At 49.2% G+C, this 17766-nt stretch overlaps 1 protein-coding gene across 2 annotated transcripts in view; it reads right to left on the bottom strand.

Moving 5' to 3' along the window:
- The window catches only part of LOC142256638 (guanylate-binding protein 6-like), a 33646-nt gene extending 16142 nt beyond the window's left edge, over positions 1 to 17504 (bottom strand). The window contains exons 1-4 of one of the 2 annotated variants that reach the window (XM_075328434.1): positions 17276 to 17504; positions 11126 to 11317; positions 1306 to 1517; positions 23 to 150 (exon numbers count right to left, since the gene is read on the bottom strand). In XM_075328434.1, the coding sequence (XP_075184549.1) occupies positions 23 to 150; positions 1306 to 1517; positions 11126 to 11172 (387 nt within the window). In that variant the 5' untranslated portion in view covers positions 11173 to 11317; positions 17276 to 17504. The remainder of the gene's footprint in view (positions 1 to 22; positions 151 to 1305; positions 1518 to 11125; positions 11318 to 17275) is intronic. The other variant, XM_075328435.1, reaches the window with a different exon arrangement.
- Positions 17505 to 17766: the final 262 nt, after the last annotated feature.

Raw genomic sequence — 17766 nt, 5'->3', positions numbered from 1 at the left:
TTTGCAGTAAGCAAAATGTTACCTTCTCCACATCTCCTAGTCCCTCTGTATCCAACAAGACCAGGACATGTCCAGGTTTGCGTGGGTGAGGAACACACCACATCCAGATCCCTTTAGTTTTGGATTGGATACTGGATCCCAGAGGAAAACCTAAAAGCATTAAATGATAGATACAGAAATGCCAATTATTTCTATGCATTCAGTGATGTTCTCCCATAATCCTGGGCTAGAAGAAGCCAACCTCAGCTGAGCTGTGTATGGGAATATCGTTGTTGTACGGAAACCTCGGCGGAAAATTGGACCCATCTCCGTTTTTTTGCAGACACTTGGTTTGAAATGTTGCAGGTCCCTCAGAGCTCCTGCTCCTGACATCTCTGCTATCGCCTTCCTCCTCTCAGTGTTACAGATAGCAGGAGGGAGGGGATTGTACACAAATCTATGATGGACTGGGAGAGACACACAGAGCTCACATCCATCCTATATTACTGGGAGAGACACACAGAGCTCACATCCAGCCTATATTACTGGGAGAAACACACAGAGCTCACATCCAGCCTATATTACTGGGAGAGACACACAGAGCTCACATCCAGCCTATATTACTGGGAGAGACACACAGAGCTCACATCCAGCCTATATTACTGGGAGAGACACACAGAGCTCACATCCAGCCTATATTACTGGGAGAGACACACAGAGCTCACATCCAGCCTATATTACTGGGAGAGACACACAGAGCTCACATCCAGCCTATATTACTGTGAGAGACACACAGAGCTCACATCCAGCCTATATTACTGGGAGAGACACACAGAGCTCACATCCAGCCTATATTACTGGGAGAGACACACAAAGCTCACATCCAGCCTATATTACTGGGGAGACACACAGAGCTCACATCCAGCCTATATTACTGGGAGAGACACACAGAGCTCACATCCAGCCTATATTACTGGGAGAGACACACAGAGCTCACATCCAGCCTATATTACTGGGAGAGACACACAAAGCTCACATCCAGCCTATATTACTGGGAGAGACACACAGAGCTCACATCCAGCCTATATTACTGGGAGAAACACATAGAGATGAAATCCAGTTTATATTACTGGGAGAGACACATAGAGCTCACATCCAACCTATATTACTGAGAGAGAAAATCCTAAAAGAAGAAAAATGTGTAAGATATCTTTCTCCATGTTATAGATGTCCTTAGCCTTTAAGGCTACTTTTTGACAGAAACAGCGCACCTCTTCTCTGTAGGCTGCGTGTGGTACTGCAGGAAACGCCCAGGGAATTACTCACCACTGTTACATCCAACCAGCCGGTTCATCAAAAACGATTTTCCCGTCCTATATTTTCCTACAATGGCCACCACAATCACAGGTTCAGAGATTTTTAAGAGGATATTCATGGCCTCTCTATTGACCACCAGATTAGTCCCTTCATTTTCGATCAGGCACACTGGTAGCGGCATGGACCACGCCGCCGGCATTTTTAGCGTCTTGTCTGAGGCGCTGAAGAAGAGATAAAGGAGGAAGAGTGATTTGTTAGTAACTCAATGGGGTCAGATTTATCAATATATACTGTATTTGTGGCTCATAGCAACCAATCACAGCACAGCTTTCATTTCTAAAGCTGCTGTGCAAAAATGAAAGCTGTGCTGCGATTGGTTGCTATGGGCATCAATGATGGTTTCCCTAAGAGACAATTTTGGTAAATCTGCCCCAATTTTTGCGAATCTGTTCAAAAATGAGCAAAATTTGAATTCGACAGGTTAGGTCAAAATGAGCCAGGACATTAATACTTTTCCACACGATTGGATTCTGACAGAAATCATGAAAAATGTTGAAAAAAATCTTATATTCCCCTTTCTTCGGCCCTCTTAAGCCCTCTCCTGCCACAGCTGGTCCTCTGATCGGCTCCTACGTCTTCTTTCCAAGTCTCAGGCTCTGCCTTTCTTCACAAGTCTCAGGCTCTGCCTTTCTTCACAAGTCTCAGGCTCTGCCTTTCTTCACAAGTCTCAGGCTCTGTCTTTCTTCACAAGTCTCAGGCTCTGCCTTTCTTCACAAGTCTCAGGCTTTGCCTTTCTTCACAAGTCTCAGGCTCTGCCTTTCTTCACAGGTCTCAGGCTCTACCTTTCTTCACAAGTCTCAGGCTCTGCCTTTCTTCACAAGTCTCAGGCTCTGTCTTTCTTCCCAAGTCTCAGGCTCTGCCTTTCTTTACAAGTCTCAGGCTTTGTCTTTCTTCACAAGTCTCAGGCTCTGCCTTTCTTCACAAGTCTCAGGCTCTGCCTTTCTTCACAAGTCTCAGGCTCTGCCTTTCTTCACAAGTCTCAGGCTCTGCCTTTCTTCACAAGTCTCAGGCTCTGCCTTTCTTCACAAGTCTCAGGCTCTGCCTTTCTTCACAAGTCTCAGGCTCTGCCTTTCTTCACAAGTCTCAGGCTCTGCCTTTCTTCACAAGTCTCAGGCTCTGCCTTTCTTCACAAGTCTCAGGCTCTGCCTTTCTTCACAAGTCTCAGGCTCTGTCTTTCTTCACAAGTCTCAGGCTTTGCCTTTCTTCACAAGTCTCAGGCTCTGCCTTCCTTCCCAAGTCTCAGGCTCTGCCTTTCTTTACAAGTCTCAGGCTCTGCCTTTCTTCACAAGTCTCAGGCTTTGCCTTTCTTCCCAAGTCTCAGGCTCTGCCTTTCTTCCCAAGTCTCAGGCTCTGCCTTTCTTCACAAGTCTCAGGCTCTGCCTTTCTTCACAAGTCTCAGGCTCTGCCTTTCTTCCCAAGTCTCAGGCTCTGCCTTTCTTCACAAGTCTCAGGCTCTGCCTTTCTTCACAAGTCTCAGGCTTTGCCTTTCTTCACAAGTCTCAGGCTCTGCCCTTCTTCACAAGTCTCAGGCTCTGCCTTTCTTCACAAGTCTCAGGCTCTGCCTTTCTTCCCAAGTCTCAGGCTCTGCTTTTCTTCACAAGTCTCAGGCTCTGCCTTTCTTCACAAGTCTCAGGCTCTGCCTTTCTTCACAAGTCTCAGGCTCTGCCTTTCTTCACAAGTCTCAGGCTCTGCTTTTCTTCACAAGTCTCAGGCTCTGCCTTTCTTCACAAGTCTCAGGCTCTGCCTTTCTTCACAAGTCTCAGGCTCTGCCTTTCTTCACAAGTCTCAGGCTCTGCCTTTCTTCACAAGTCTCAGGCTCTGCCTTTCTCCACAAGTCTCAGGCTCTGCCTTTCTTCACAAGTCTCAGGCTCTGTCTTTCTTCACAAGTCTCAGGCTTTGCCTTTCTTCACAAGTCTCAGGCTCTGCCTTCCTTCCCAAGTCTCAGGCTCTGCCTTTCTTTACAAGTCTCAGGCTCTGCCTTTCTTCACAAGTCTCAGGCTTTGCCTTTCTTCCCAAGTCTCAGGCTCTGCCTTTCTTCCCAAGTCTCAGGCTCTGCCTTTCTTCACAAGTCTCAGGCTCTGCCTTTCTTCACAAGTCTCAGGCTCTGCCTTTCTTCCCAAGTCTCAGGCTCTGCCTTTCTTCACAAGTCTCAGGCTCTGCCTTTCTTCACAAGTCTCAGGCTTTGCCTTTCTTCACAAGTCTCAGGCTCTGCCCTTCTTCACAAGTCTCAGGCTCTGCCTTTCTTCACAAGTCTCAGGCTCTGCCTTTCTTCCCAAGTCTCAGGCTCTGCTTTTCTTCACAAGTCTCAGGCTCTGCCTTTCTTCACAAGTCTCAGGCTCTACCTTTCTTCACAAGTCTCAGGCTCTGTCTTTCTTCACAAGTCTCAGGCTCTGCCTTTCTTCCCAAGTCTCAGGCTCTACCTTTCTTCACAAGTCTCAGGCTTTGTCTTTCTTCACAAGTCTCGGGCTCTACCTTTCTTCACAAGTCTCGGGCTCTGCCTTTCTTCACAAGTCTCAGGCTCTGCCTTTCTTCACAAGTCTCAGGCTCTGCCTTTCTTCCCAAGTCTCAGGCTCTGCTTTTCTTCACAAGTCTCAGGCTCTGCCTTTCTTCCCAAGTCTCAGGCTCTGCCTTTCTTCCCAAGTCTCAGGCTTTGCCTTTCTTCACAAGTCTCAGGCTTTGCCTTTCTTCACAAGTCTCAGGCTCTGCCTTTCTTCACAAGTCTCAGGCTTTGCCTTTCTTCACAAGTCTCAGGCTCTGCCCTTCTTCACAAGTCTCAGGCTCTGCCTTTCTTCACAAGTCTCAGGCTCTGCCTTTCTTCCCAAGTCTCAGGCTCTGCTTTTCTTCACAAGTCTCAGGCTCTGCCTTTCTTCACAAGTCTCAGGCTCTACCTTTCTTCACAAGTCTCAGGCTCTGTCTTTCTTCACAAGTCTCAGGCTCTGCCTTTCTTCCCAAGTCTCAGGCTCTACCTTTCTTCACAAGTCTCAGGCTTTGTCTTTCTTCACAAGTCTCGGGCTCTACCTTTCTTCACAAGTCTCGGGCTCTGCCTTTCTTCACAAGTCTCAGGCTCTGCCTTTCTTCACAAGTCTCAGGCTCTGCCTTTCTTCCCAAGTCTCAGGCTCTGCTTTTCTTCACAAGTCTCAGGCTCTGCCTTTCTTCCCAAGTCTCAGGCTCTGCCTTTCTTCCCAAGTCTCAGGCTTTGCCTTTCTTCACAAGTCTCAGGCTTTGCCTTTCTTCACAAGTCTCAGGCTCTGCCTTTCTTCACAAGTCTCAGGCTTTGCCTTTCTTCACAAGTCTCAGGCTCTGCCCTTCTTCACAAGTCTCAGGCTCTGCCTTTCTTCACAAGTCTCAGGCTCTGCCTTTCTTCCCAAGTCTCAGGCTCTGCTTTTCTTCACAAGTCTCAGGCTCTGCATTTCTTCACAAGTCTCAGGCTCTGCCTTTCTTCACAAGTCTCAGGCTCTGCCTTTCTTCCCAAGTCTCAGGCTCTGCTTTTTCACAAGTCTCAGGCTCTGCCTTTCTTCACAAGTCTCAGGCTCTGCCTTTCTTCACAAGTCTCAGGCTCTGCCTTTCTTCACAAGTCTCAGGCTTTGCCTTTCTTCACAAGTCTCAGGCTCTGTCTTTCTTCACAAGTCTCAGGCTCTGTCTTTCTTCACAAGTCTCGGGCTCTACCTTTCTTCACAAGTCTCAGGCTCTACCTTTCTTCACAAGTCTCAGGCTCTGCCTTTCTTCACAAATCTCAGGCTCTGCCTTTCTTCACAAGTCTCAGGCTCTGCCTTTCTTCACAAGTCTCAGGCTCTGTCTTTCTTCACAAGTCTCGGGCTCTACCTTTCTTCACAAGTCTCAGGCTCTGCCTTTCTTCACAAGTCTCAGGCTCTGCCTTTCTTCACGAGTCTCAGGCTTTGCCTTTCTTCACGAGTCTCAGGCTCTGACTTTCTTCACAAGTCTAAGGCTCTACCTTTCTTCACAAGTCTCAGGCTTTGCCTTTCTTCACAAGTCTCAGGCTCTGCCTTTCTTCACAAGTCTCAGGCTCTACCTTTCTTCACAAGTCTCAGGCTCTGCCTTTCTTCACAAGTCTCAGGCTCTGTCTTTCTTCACAAGTCTCGGGCTCTACCTTTCTTCACAAGTCTCAGGCTTTGCCTTTCTTCACAAGTCTCGGGCTCTGCCTTTCTTCACAAGTCTCAGGCTCTGCCTTTCTTCACAAGTCTCAGGCTCTGCCTTTCTTCCCAAGTCTCAGGCTCTGCTTTTCTTCACAAGTCTCAGGCTCTGCCTTTCTTCACAAGTCTCAGGCTCTGCCTTTCTTCACAAGTCTCAGGCTCTGCCTTTCTTCACAAGTCTCAGGCTTTGCCTTTCTTCACAAGTCTCAGGCTCTGTCTTTCTTCACAAGTCTCAGGCTCTGCCTTTCTTCACAAGTCTCAGGCTTTGCCTTTCTTCACAAGTCTCAGGCTCTGTCTTTCTTCACAAGTCTCAGGCTCTGTCTTTCTTCACAAGTCTCGGGCTCTACCTTTCTTCACAAGTCTCAGGCTCTACCTTTCTTCACAAGTCTCAGGCTCTGCCTTTCTTCACAAATCTCAGGCTCTACCTTTCTTCACAAGTCTCAGGCTCTGCCTTTCTTCACAAGTCTCAGGCTCTGCCTTTCTTCACAAGTCTCAGGCTCTGTCTTTCTTCACAAGTCTCGGGCTCTACCTTTCTTCACAAGTCTCAGGCTCTGCCTTTCTTCACAAGTCTCAGGCTCTGCCTTTCTTCACGAGTCTCAGGCTTTGCCTTTCTTCACGAGTCTCAGGCTCTGCCTTTCTTCACAAGTCTAAGGCTCTACCTTTCTTCACAAGTCTCAGGCTCTGTCTTTCTTCACAAGTCTCAGGCTCTACCTATCTTCACAAGTCTCAGGCTTTGCCTTTCTTCACAAGTCTCAGGCTCTGCCTTTCTTCACAAGTCTCAGGCTCTGCCTTTCCTCACAAGTCTCAGGCTCTGCCTTTCTTCACAAGTCTCAGGCTTTGCCTTTCTTCACAAGTCTCGGGCTCTGTCTTTCTTCACAAGTCTCATGCTCTGCCTTTCTCCACAAGTCTCAGGCTCTGCCTTTCTTCACAAGTCTCAGGCTTTGTCTTTCTTCACAAGTCTCAGGCTTTGCCTTTCTTCACAAGTCTCAGGCTTTGCCTTTCTTCACAAGTCTCAGGCTTTGCCTTTCTTCACAAGTCTCAGGCTCTGCCTTTCTTCACAAGTCTCAGGCTTTGCCTTTCTTCACAAGTCTCAGGCTCTGTCTTTCTTCACAAGTCTCAGGCTCCGTCTTTCTTCACAAGTCTCGGGCTCTACCTTTCTTCACAAGTCTCAGGCTCTGCCTTTCTTCACAAGTCTCAGGCTCTGCCTTTCTTCACAAGTCTCAGGCTCTACGTTTCTTCACAAGTCTCAGGCTCTGCCTTTCTTCACAAGTCTCAGGCTCTGCCTTTCTTCACAAGTCTCAGGCTCTGCCTTTCTTCACAAGTCTCAGGCTCTGCCTTTCTTCACAAGTCTCAGGCTCTACGTTTCTTCACAAGTCTTGGGCTCTGCCTTTCTCCACAAGTCTCAGGCTCTGTCTTTCTTCACAAGTCTCAGGCTCTGCCTTTCTTCACAAGTCTCAGGCTCTGCCTTTCTTCACAAGTCTCAGGCTCTGCCTTTCTTCACAAGTCTCAGGCTCTGCCTCTCTTCACAAGTCTCAGGCTTTACCTTTCTTCACAAGTCTCAGGCTCTGCCTTTCTTCACAAGTCTCAGGCTCTGCCTTTCTCCACAAGTCTCAGGCTCTGCCTTTCTCCACAAGTCTCAGGCTCTGCCTTTCTTCACAAGTCTCAGGCTCTGCCTTTCTTCACAAGTCTCAGGCTCTGCCTTTCTTCACAAGTCTCGGGCTCTGCCTTTCTTCACAAGTCTCACACTCTGCCTTTCTTCACGAGTCTCAGGCTCTGCCTTTCTTCACAAGTCTCGGGCTCTGCCTTTCTTCACAAGTCTCGGGCTCTGCCTTTCTTCACAAGTCTCAGGCTCTACGTTTCTTCACAAGTCTTGGGCTCTGCCTTTCTCCACAAGTCTCAGGCTCTGTCTTTCTTCACAAGTCTCAGGCTCTGCCTTTCTTCACAAGTCTCAGGCTCTGCCTTTCTTCACAAGTCTCAGGCTCTGCCTTTCTTCACAAGTCTCAGGCTCTGCCTCTCTTCACAAGTCTCAGGCTCTACCTTTCTTCACAAGTCTCAGGCTCTGCCTTTCTTCACAAGTCTCAGGCTTTGCCTTTCTTCACAAGTCTCAGGCTCTGCCTTTCTTCACAAGTCTCAGGCTCTGCCTTTCTTCACAAGTCTCAGGCTCTGCCCTTCTTCACAAGTCTCAGGCTTTGCCTTTCTTCACAAGTCTCAGGCTCTGCCCTTCTTCACAAGCCTCAGGCTCTGTATTTCTTCACAAGTCTCAGGCTTTTTCTTTCTTCACTAGTCTCAGGCTCTGCCTTTCTCCACAAGTCTCAGGCTTTGCCTTTCTTCACAAGTCTCAGGCTCTGCCTTTCTTCACAAGTCTCAGGCTCTGCCTTTCTTCACAAGTCTCAGGCTCTGTCTTTCTTCACAAGTCTCAGGCTCTGTCTTTCTTCACAAGTCTCAGGCTTTGCCTTTCTTCACAAGTCTCAGGCTCTCTTTCTTCACAAGTCTCGGGCTCTGCCTTTCTTCACAAGTCTCAGGCTTTGTCTTTCTTCACAAGTCTCAGGCTCTGCCTTTCTTCACAAGTCTCAGGCTCTGCCTTTCTTCACAAGTCTCAGGCTCTGCCTTTCTTCACAAGTCTCAAGCTTTGCCTTTCTTCACAAGTCTCAGGCTTTGCCTTTCTTCACAAGTCTCGGGCTCTACCTTTCTTCACAAGTCTCAGGCTCTGCCTTTCTTCACAAGTCTCAGGCTCTGCCCTTCTTCACAAGCCTCAGGCTCTGTCTTTCTTCACAAGTCTCAGGCTTTGTCTTTCTTCACTAGTCTCAGGCTCTGCCTTTCTCCACAAGTCTCAGGCTTTGCCTTTCTTCACAAGTCTCAGGCTCTGCCTTTCTTCACAAGCCTCAGGCTCTGCCTTTCTTCACAAGTCTCAGGCTTTGCCTTTCTTCACAAGTCTCAGGCTTTGCCTTTCTTCACAAGTCTCAGGCTTTGCCTTTCTTCACAAGTCTCAGGCTTTGCCTTTCTTCACAAGTCTCAGGCTTTGCCTTTCTTCACAAGTCTCAGGCTTTGCTTTCTTCACAAGTCTCAGGCTTTGCCTTTCTTCACAAGTCTCAGGCTCTGCCTTTCTTCACAGGTCTCAGGCTCTGCCTTTCTTTACAAGTCTCAGGCTCTACCTTTCTTCACAAGTCTCAGGCTCTGCCTTTCTTCACAAGTCTCAGGCTCTGCCTTTCTTCACAAGTCTCAGGCTCTGCCTTTCTTCACAAGTCTCAGGCTCTGCCTTTCTCCACAAGTCTCAGGCTCTGCCTTTCTTCACAAGTCTCGGGCTCTGCCTTTCCTCACAAGTCTCAGGCTCAGCCTTTCTTCACAAGTCTCAGGCTCTGCCTTTCTTCACAAGTCTCAGGCTCTGCCTTTCTCCACAAGTCTCAGGCTCTGCCTTTCTCCACAAGTCTCAGGCTCTGCCTTTCTTCACAAGTCTCAGGCTCTGCCTTTCTTCACAAGTCTGAGGCTTTGCCTTTCTTCACAAGTCTCAGGCTTTGCCTTTCTTCACAAGTCTGAGGCTTTGCCTTTCTTCACAAGTCTCAGGCTCTACCTTTCTTCACAAGTCTCAGGCTCTGCCTTTCTTCACAAGTCTCAGGCTCTACCTTTCTTCACAAGTCTCAGGCTCTGCCTTTCTTCACAAGTCTCAGGCTCTACCTTTCTTCATAAGTCTCAGGCTCTGTCTTTCTTCACAAGTCTCAGGCTTTGCCTTTCTTCACAAGTCTGAGGCTTTGCCTTTCTTCACAAGTCTCAGGCTTTGCCTTTCTTCACAAGTCTCAGGCTCTACCTTTCTTCATAAGTCTCGGGTTCTGCCTTTCTTCACAAGTCTCAGGCTCTGCCTTTCTTCACAGGTCTCAGGCTCTACCTTTCTTCATAAGTCTCAGGCTCTGCCTTTCTTCACAAGTCTCAGGCTCTACCTTTCTTCACAAGTCTCAGGCTTTGCCTTTCTCCACAAGTCTCAGGCTCTGCCTTCCTTCACAAGTCTCAGGCTTTGCCTTTCTTCACAAGTCTCAGGCTCTACCTATCTTCACATGTCTCAGGCCCTGCCTTTCTTCACTAGGCCCGATGGGACCAAGTGAGGAACAGCAGTGCCATAAGCCCAAGAAAAAGAAGAAGAAAGGACTAAAGACAGACGAACCAACTGGATGACCGGCAGCGGCAAGAGAGGCTGAGCACCAAGGAGGGGGAAGATTTTTTTACTTTTAAACCCTTCTGTAATGCAGGTCACTATTTACAGATAGTACAGATGGAAGAGTAGTCAGGCAAGCCAGGGTCTTGTAACAAGACAACAGGGAAGCGTAGTCAGGTCACGATCCAAGGGTCAGAATTCTAGGAGGGCACATAATAGATTCAGGGAGAAAACTGAGACATGGTCAGGTAACGGTCCGAGATCAAAAGCCAGGAGGTCACGACAGGAACAGAAAACTGAGACGTGGTGTCAGGTTTCCAGGTTTTCCAGTTCTCTTTTGATTGCCCTTGCCCTCGGTTAACATGGAGGTTACCGTTCTGTTGCCCTACTTCCTGTCCAGCTGCTTAAAAGGCCGCCTCTAAGTCCAGTCCAGTGCCTGAGTATACTGCCTGCTGTGTGCTCCTGCTGTGTTGCTGCTTATTCCTGATTGCCTCTGGATTCCCCTAAAAGACTACCTACCGATTGACTCTGGACTGTACCCGGCTCTTCAAGGCTGTGCCCGGATTCTGTTTACCATCTTCGGTCAGCACTCCGCCTGGTTCTCTATTGGTTCGTAACCATTCTGGACAAACATTTTCCGTACGGACACTCATTGACTTTACCGCTTGCTCCTTATCCCGGCTGCTGCGCACTTAGGCCTTCCGGGGTAGATTGCCAGACAGTCCCTGTATAGGGGTTCGCTCTGGTGGTCTCCCTGGGGGAGTCCGGTGCGTGGTCCCGGGAATTCCCTCCGCGTCGATTCCGGAAAGTATTGCATGTGTTATTGTGTTGCTGTGTTGTTCTGTATCTACCGTGGTTGCATACTATAAAACATCTTGTACCCGGAACTCGTCTCTGATTGTCATTGCCCTACGCTATCGAAATCCTCAGAACATAGAATAAGTATTACACGTGGTCAGGTAACGGTCCGAGGTCAAAAGCCAGGAGGTCACGACAGGAAAAGAAACCTGAGATGTGGTCAGGTAACGGTCCAAGGTGAAAAACCAGGAAGTCAAGACAGGAAAAGAAAACTGAGATGTGGTCAGGTAACGGTCTGAGGTCAAAAGCCAGGAGGTCATGACAGGAAAATAAAACTGAAACATGGGCAGGTAACGGTTCAAGGTCAAAAGCCAGGAAGTCACAACAGGAAAAGAAAACTGAGATGTGGTCAGGTAACGGTCCGAGGTCAAAAGCCAAGAGGTCATGACAGGAAAAGAAAACTGAGACATGGGCAGGTAACGGTTCAAGGTCAAAAGCCAGGAGGTCACAACAGGAACAGGGAGCAGGCAGAGAGGAGTCAAACAACAGTCCGGGGTCAAGAAACAAAGATCAGAACACTAGCAAAAACACAGGCTAAGAGCACAACAACATAACCAGAATGTAAGACTGGCAAGGTTCTGGGGGAGCATGCTCAGTAAAGAAGTAGGGCAATTACCTGGAAGATGGAACACCTGAGTAATCAGCACCTCCTAGAACCAGCATGGAAGCCTGCGCTGTCAATCAACCTGCCAGCTCAGTAGCTCAGGAAAACACAGTAGAGCATCTCCTAGTGTGCAAGATGATCTGCACAGAGGAATCGTGACACCTTCCACCAAAATGTCAGCTGATTGGATTTGCACTAAATGAACTGTGAAAAATTTGGACTTTAGCAAATCCGAATATTTTAAGAAATTCGTATCGCATATAATTGGTTATAAATCAATTCACTCATTTTTACCGTAGGTCCGATCACCTGGCTGCCACATTAACACTCTCACCCTTAAAGGGCAGTGCAATATGCACACAGAACTGCTCAGTTCTGGGGGCTTATTGCTAATCCCTGCCTAACCATCTCTGCATACACTAGCATAGATAAAGAGATCTTTAGAAAAAGTATTTCTAAAGATCCTTTATGATATGCTAATGAGCGCAGGGATGAGTTGCAAGGGTGTTAGATTCTACGCTCATTCCGCCCAGTGTCATCACCTCCGACGCCGGAAAGTGCCCATGATAAGAAGTCCTGGCACTCCCGGTCATGTGCACTAGACCTCTCTGAAGCTGGGATGTGTACACCTGGCTTCATAGTGCCAGGACTTTTTTTACCGTTATCATCATAGGCAGAATTGCAATGACAAGTAACACCTCTGTATAGAGATGATAAAACAGGATCACTAATCACAGTAAACAGTGTCACTGCTGACCCCTCCACAATGAGCTTTGCACACGCTTATTAGACACCTCAATAGAAAAGTATGGTCTAAGTAGTGATGAGCTCAGGTGCTCGGCACTCATAACTGGTGATGATGGTAGTACTTGCTCATCACTAGTTACGAGTACCAAGCAACCAAGCATGGTAGTGCCCGCTCATCACTAGTTACCAGTACTGAGCACCCGAGCATGGTAGTGCCCGCTCATTACTAGTTACCAGTACAGAGCACCCGAGCATGGTAGTGCCCGTTCATCACTAGTTACCAGTACTGAGCACCCGAGCATGGTAGTGCCCACTCATCACTAGTTACCAGTACCGAGCACCCGAGCATGGTAGTGCCCGCTCATCACTAGTTACCAGTACTGAGCACCCGAGCATGGTAGTGCCCGCTCATTACTAGTTACCAGTACAGAGCACCCGAGCATGGTAGTGCCCGTTCATCACTAGTTACCAGTACTGAGCACCCGAGCATGGTAGTGCCCACTCATCACTAGTTACCAGTACCGAGCACCCGAGCATGGTAGTGCCCGCTCATCACTAGTTACGAGTACTGAGCACCCGAGCATGGTAGTGCCCGCTCATCACTAGTTACCAGTACAGAGCACCCGAGCATGGTAGTGCCCGCTCATCACTAGTTACCAGTACTGAGCACCCGAGCATGGTAGTGCCCACTCATCACTAGTTACCAGTACCGAGCACCCGAGCATGGTAGTGCCCGCTCATCACTAGTTACCAGTACTGAGCACCCGAGCATGGTAGTGCCCGCTCATTACTAGTTACCAGTACAGAGCACCCGAGCATGGTAGTGCCCGTTCATCACTAGTTACCAGTACTGAGCACCCGAGCATGGTAGTGCCCACTCATCACTAGTTACCAGTACCGAGCACCCGAGCATGGTAGTGCCCGCTCATCACTAGTTACGAGTACTGAGCACCCGAGCATGGTAGTGCCCGCTCATCACTAGTTACCAGTACAGAGCACCCGAGCATGGTAGTGCCCGCTCATCACTAGTTACCAGTACTGAGCACCCGAGCATGGTAGTGCCCACTCATCACTAGTTACCAGTACTGAGCACCTGAGCATGGTAGTGCCCGCTCATCACTAGTTACCAGTACTGAGCACCCGAGCATGGTAGTGCCCGCTCATCACTAGTTACGAGTACTGAGCACTCGAGCATGGTAGTGCCCGCTCATCACTAGTTACCAGTACAGAGCACCCGAGCATGGTAGTGCCCGCTCATCACTAGTTACCAGTACAGAGCACCCGAGCATGGTAGTGCCCGCTCATCACTAGTTACCAGTACTGAGCACCCGAGCATGGTAGTGCCCGCTCATCACTAGTTACGAATACTGAGCACCCGAGCATGGTAGTGCCCGCTCATCACTAGTTACGAGTACAGAGCACCCGAGCATGGTAGTGCCCGCTCACCACTAGTTACGAGTACCAAGCAACCAAGCATGGCAGTGCCCGCTCATCACTAGTTACGAATACTGAGCACCCGAGCATGGTAGTGCCCGCTCATCACTAGTTATGAGTACTGAGCACCTGAGCATGGTAGTGCCCGCTCATCACTAGTTACGAGTACTGAGCACCCGAGCATGGTAGTGCCCGCTCATCACCAGTTACCAGTACTGAGGACCTGAGCATGGGAGTGCCCGCTCATCACTAGTTACGAGTACTGAGCACCCGAGCATGGCAGTGCCCGCTCATCACTAGTTACGAGTACTGAGCACCCGAGCATGGTAGTGCCCGCTCATCACTAGTTACCAGTACTGAGCACCCGAGCATGGTAGTGCCCGCTCATCACTAGTTACGAGTACTGAGCACCTGAGCATGGTAGTGCCCGCTCATCACTAGTTACCAGTACTGAGCACCCGAGCATGGTAGTGCCCGCTCATCACTAGTTACCAGTACAGAGCACCCGAGCATGGTAGTGCCCGCTCATCACTAGTTACCAGTACAGAGCACCCGAGCATGGTAGTGCCCGCTCATCACTAGTTACGAATACTGAGCACCCGAGCATGGTAGTGCCCGCTCATCACTAGTTACGAGTACAGAGCACCCGAGCATGGTAGTGCCCGCTCATCACTAGTTACGAGTACTGAGCACCCGAGCATGGTAGTGCCCGCTCATCACTAGTTACGAGTACCAAGCAACCAAGCATGGCAGTGCCCGCTCATCACTAGTTACGAATACTGAGCACCCGAGCATGGTAGTGCCCGCTCATCACTAGTTACGAGTACTGAGCACCCGAGCATGGTAGTGCCCGCTCATCACTAGTTACGAGTACTGAGCACCCGAGCATGGTAGTGCCCGCTCATCACTAGTTACCAGTACTGAGCACCCGAGCATGGTAGTGCCTGCTCATCACTAGTTACCAGTACTGAGGACCTGAGCATGGTAGTGCCTGCTCATCACTAGTTACGAGTACTGAGCACCCGAGCATGGCAGTGCCCGCTCATCACTAGTTACGAGTACTGAGCACCCGAGCATGGTAGTGCCCGCTCATCACTAGTTACCAGTACTGAGCACCCGAGCATGGTAGTGCTCACTCATCACTAGTTACCAGTACTGAGCACCCGAGCATGGTAGTGCCCGCTCATCACTAGTTACGAGTACTGAATACCTGAGCATGGTAGTGCCCACTCATCACTAGTTACGAATACTGAATACCTGAGCATGGTAGTGCTCACTCATCACTAGTTACGAGTACTGAGCACCCAAGCATGGTAGTGCCCGCTCATCACTAGTTACGAGTACCGAGCACCCGAGCATGGTAGTGCCCGCTGATCACTAGTTACGAGTACTGAGCACCCGAGCATGGTAGTGCCCGCTCATCACTAGTTACGAGTACAGAGCACCTGAGCATGGTAGTGTCCGCTCATCACTAGTTACGAGTACTGAGCACCCGAGCATGGTAGTGCCCGCTCATCACTAGTTACGAGTACCGAGCACCCGAGCATGGTAGTGCCCGCTCATCACTAGTTACGAGTATGGAGCACTCGCGCATGGTAGTGCCCGCTCATCACTAGTTACCAGTACTGAGCACCCGAGCATGGTAGTGCTCGCTCATCACTAGTTACGAGTACTGAGCACCCGAGCATGGTAGTGCTCGCTCATCACTAGTTACAAGTACCGAGCACCCGAGCATGGTAGTGCCCGCTCATCACTAGTTACCAGTACTGAGCACCCGAGCATGGTAGTGCCCGCTCATCACTAGTTACGAGTACTGAGCACCCGAGCATGGTAGTGCCCGCTCATCACTAGTTACGAGTACTGAGCACCCGAGCATGGTAGTGCTCGCTCATCACTAGTTACGAGTACTGAGCACCCGAGCATGGTAGTGCTCGCTCATCACTAGTTACGAGTACTGAGCACCCGAGCATGGTAGTGCTCGCTCATCACTAGTTACAAGTACCGAGCACCCGAGCATGGTAGTGCCCGCTCATCACTAGTTACGAGTACTGAGCACCCGAGCATGGTAGTGCTCGCTCATCACTAGTTACGAGTACTGACCACCTGAGCATGGTAGTGCCCGCTGATCACTAGTTACGAGTACTGAGCACCCGAGCATGGTAGTGCTCGCTCATCACTAGTTACAAGTACCGAGCACCCGAGCATGGTAGTGCCCGCTCATCACTAGTTACCAGTACTGAGCACCCGAGCATGGTAGTGCCTGCTCATCACTAGTTACGAGTACTGAGCACCCGCGCATGGTAGTGCCCGCTCATCACTAGTTACCAGTACTGAGCACCCGAGCATGGTAGTGCCCGCTCATCACTAGTTACGAGTACTGAGCACCCGAGCATGGTAGTGCCCGCTCATCACTAGTTACGAGAACTGAGCACCCGAGCATGGTAGTGCCCGCTCATCACTAGTTACCAGTACTGAGCACCCGAGCATGGTAGTGTTCGCTCATCACTAGTTACGAGTACTGAGCACCTGAGCATGGTAGTGCTCACTCATCACTAGTTACGAGTACTGAGCACCCGAGCATGGTAGTGCTCGCTCATCACTAGTTACGAGTACTGAGCACCCGAGCATGGTAGTGCTCGCTCATCACTAGTTACAAGTACCGAGCACCCGAGCATGGTAGTGCCCGCTCATCACTAGTTACCAGTACTGAGCACCCGAGCATGGTAGTGCCCGCTCATCACTAGTTACGAGTACTGAGCACCCGAGCATGGTAGTGCCCGCTCATCACTAGTTACGAGAACTGAGCACCCGAGCATGGTAGTGCCCGCTCATCACTATTTACCAGTACTGAGCACCCGAGCATGGTAGTGCCTGCTCTTCACTAGTTACGAGTACTGAGCAGCCGAGCATGGTAGTGCCCACTCATCACTAGTTACGAGTACTGAGCACCAGAGCATGGTAGTGCCCGCTCATCACTAGTTACGAGTACTGAGCACCAGAGCATGGTAGTGCCCGCTCATCACTAGTTACCAGTACTGAGCACCTGAGCATGGTAGTGCCCGCTCATCACTAGTTACGAGTACTGAGCACCTGAGCATGGTAGTGCCCGCTCATCACTAGTTACGAGTACTGAGCACCAGAGCATGGTAGTGCCCGCTCATCACTAGTTACCAGTACTGAGCACCAGAGCATGGTAGTGCCCGCTCATCACTAAGCACTAAGTATGAGCCTATTCCTTGCTGCTAATATACGTGTGCATTTCCTGAAACAAAAGCATCAGTGGTGGGTTTAAGAATACAAAAATATTTAAAATATAGTTAACTAAAAAAAAACCTTATTTAAACAACAGGTAATTTTCTGATGACACATTTCCTTTAAAGGGAATCTGTCAGCAGGTTTTTGCTACGTAATCTGTAGACAGCATGCTGTAAGGGTTAAACCATAGAATTCAGAGATGCCTGTTTTGTCATGTGTGATCTGTTGTTATTTGCTATGTTTGTTTAAGCAGCAGGACTTGTCAATGCTGGAGGACAATGTCACAAGCACAGCAGTCTGGCATGTCCACTCCTGTGATTGACAACTCACTAGCACTGTACAAGCTGGGAGTAGCCTTATCAGCTCTGCTGCATTGCTGAATGTAAAAATTCTGATTTTGTCAGAACGGCTGCATCTAGTAATCTAAGTGATACATGGTTGGATTCAGGATCTCTTTTCCTACATTATGCTGCTCTCGGATGAGGAAGCAAAAACCTGCTGACAGATTCCCTTTAATGGTCGCTTTTGATGCATTTTATGTTGGTTTTTTTTTTTTTGCTGCTTTTTTGTCCTCTTATTAACCACAAGCAGAAATGTATAATCTGAACTCCCTTCTTGCTATTACAGCTCCGCCATTGCTGTGTATACCCCCCATAACCTCGGCCCCCGGATCATTGCCTATTTTTAGTGCATAATTAAGTAAATACAGAGGATACAGCAAGTTACCTGTTATGGCGTCTTCTTCTTCTTCTCCCTCCTCGGCCTCTGGTCGCTTTTCTTCTATAACAGGCGAGAAACGAAAGTGAAAGAAGATTTTACAAGGGTGGAAAATCCACCAATCGTCCTGACTAGTAACTGTTTAATGGCCGACCGTGCTATAAAGAGGCAATGTAGCTGAGTCACTGCCAAACACTGAGGTAATTCAGATGTAGCAGAGCTGAGGCTGTCATGGCACACAACACTCGCTGTGTAACCTGCTCTATATACAAGCGCTGGGCTGCATACAATCCCTGACCCCCTGTATACAGCCCTCACACCAGACCCCCTGTATACAGCCCTCACACCAGACCCCCTGTATACAGCCCTCACACCAGATCCCCTGTATACAGACCTCACACCAGACCTCCTGTATACAGACCTCACACCAGACCTCCTGTATACAGACCTCACACCAGACCTCCTGTATACAGACCTCACACCAGACCCCCTGTATACAG

Source organism: Anomaloglossus baeobatrachus, chromosome 11, assembly GCF_048569485.1.
Source record: "Anomaloglossus baeobatrachus isolate aAnoBae1 chromosome 11, aAnoBae1.hap1, whole genome shotgun sequence".
In the NCBI taxonomy this organism is placed as follows: domain Eukaryota; kingdom Metazoa; phylum Chordata; class Amphibia; order Anura; family Aromobatidae; genus Anomaloglossus; species Anomaloglossus baeobatrachus.
Note: the sequence above shows the minus strand (reverse complement) of the source record. Positions and strands in the feature narration are given on the sequence as shown.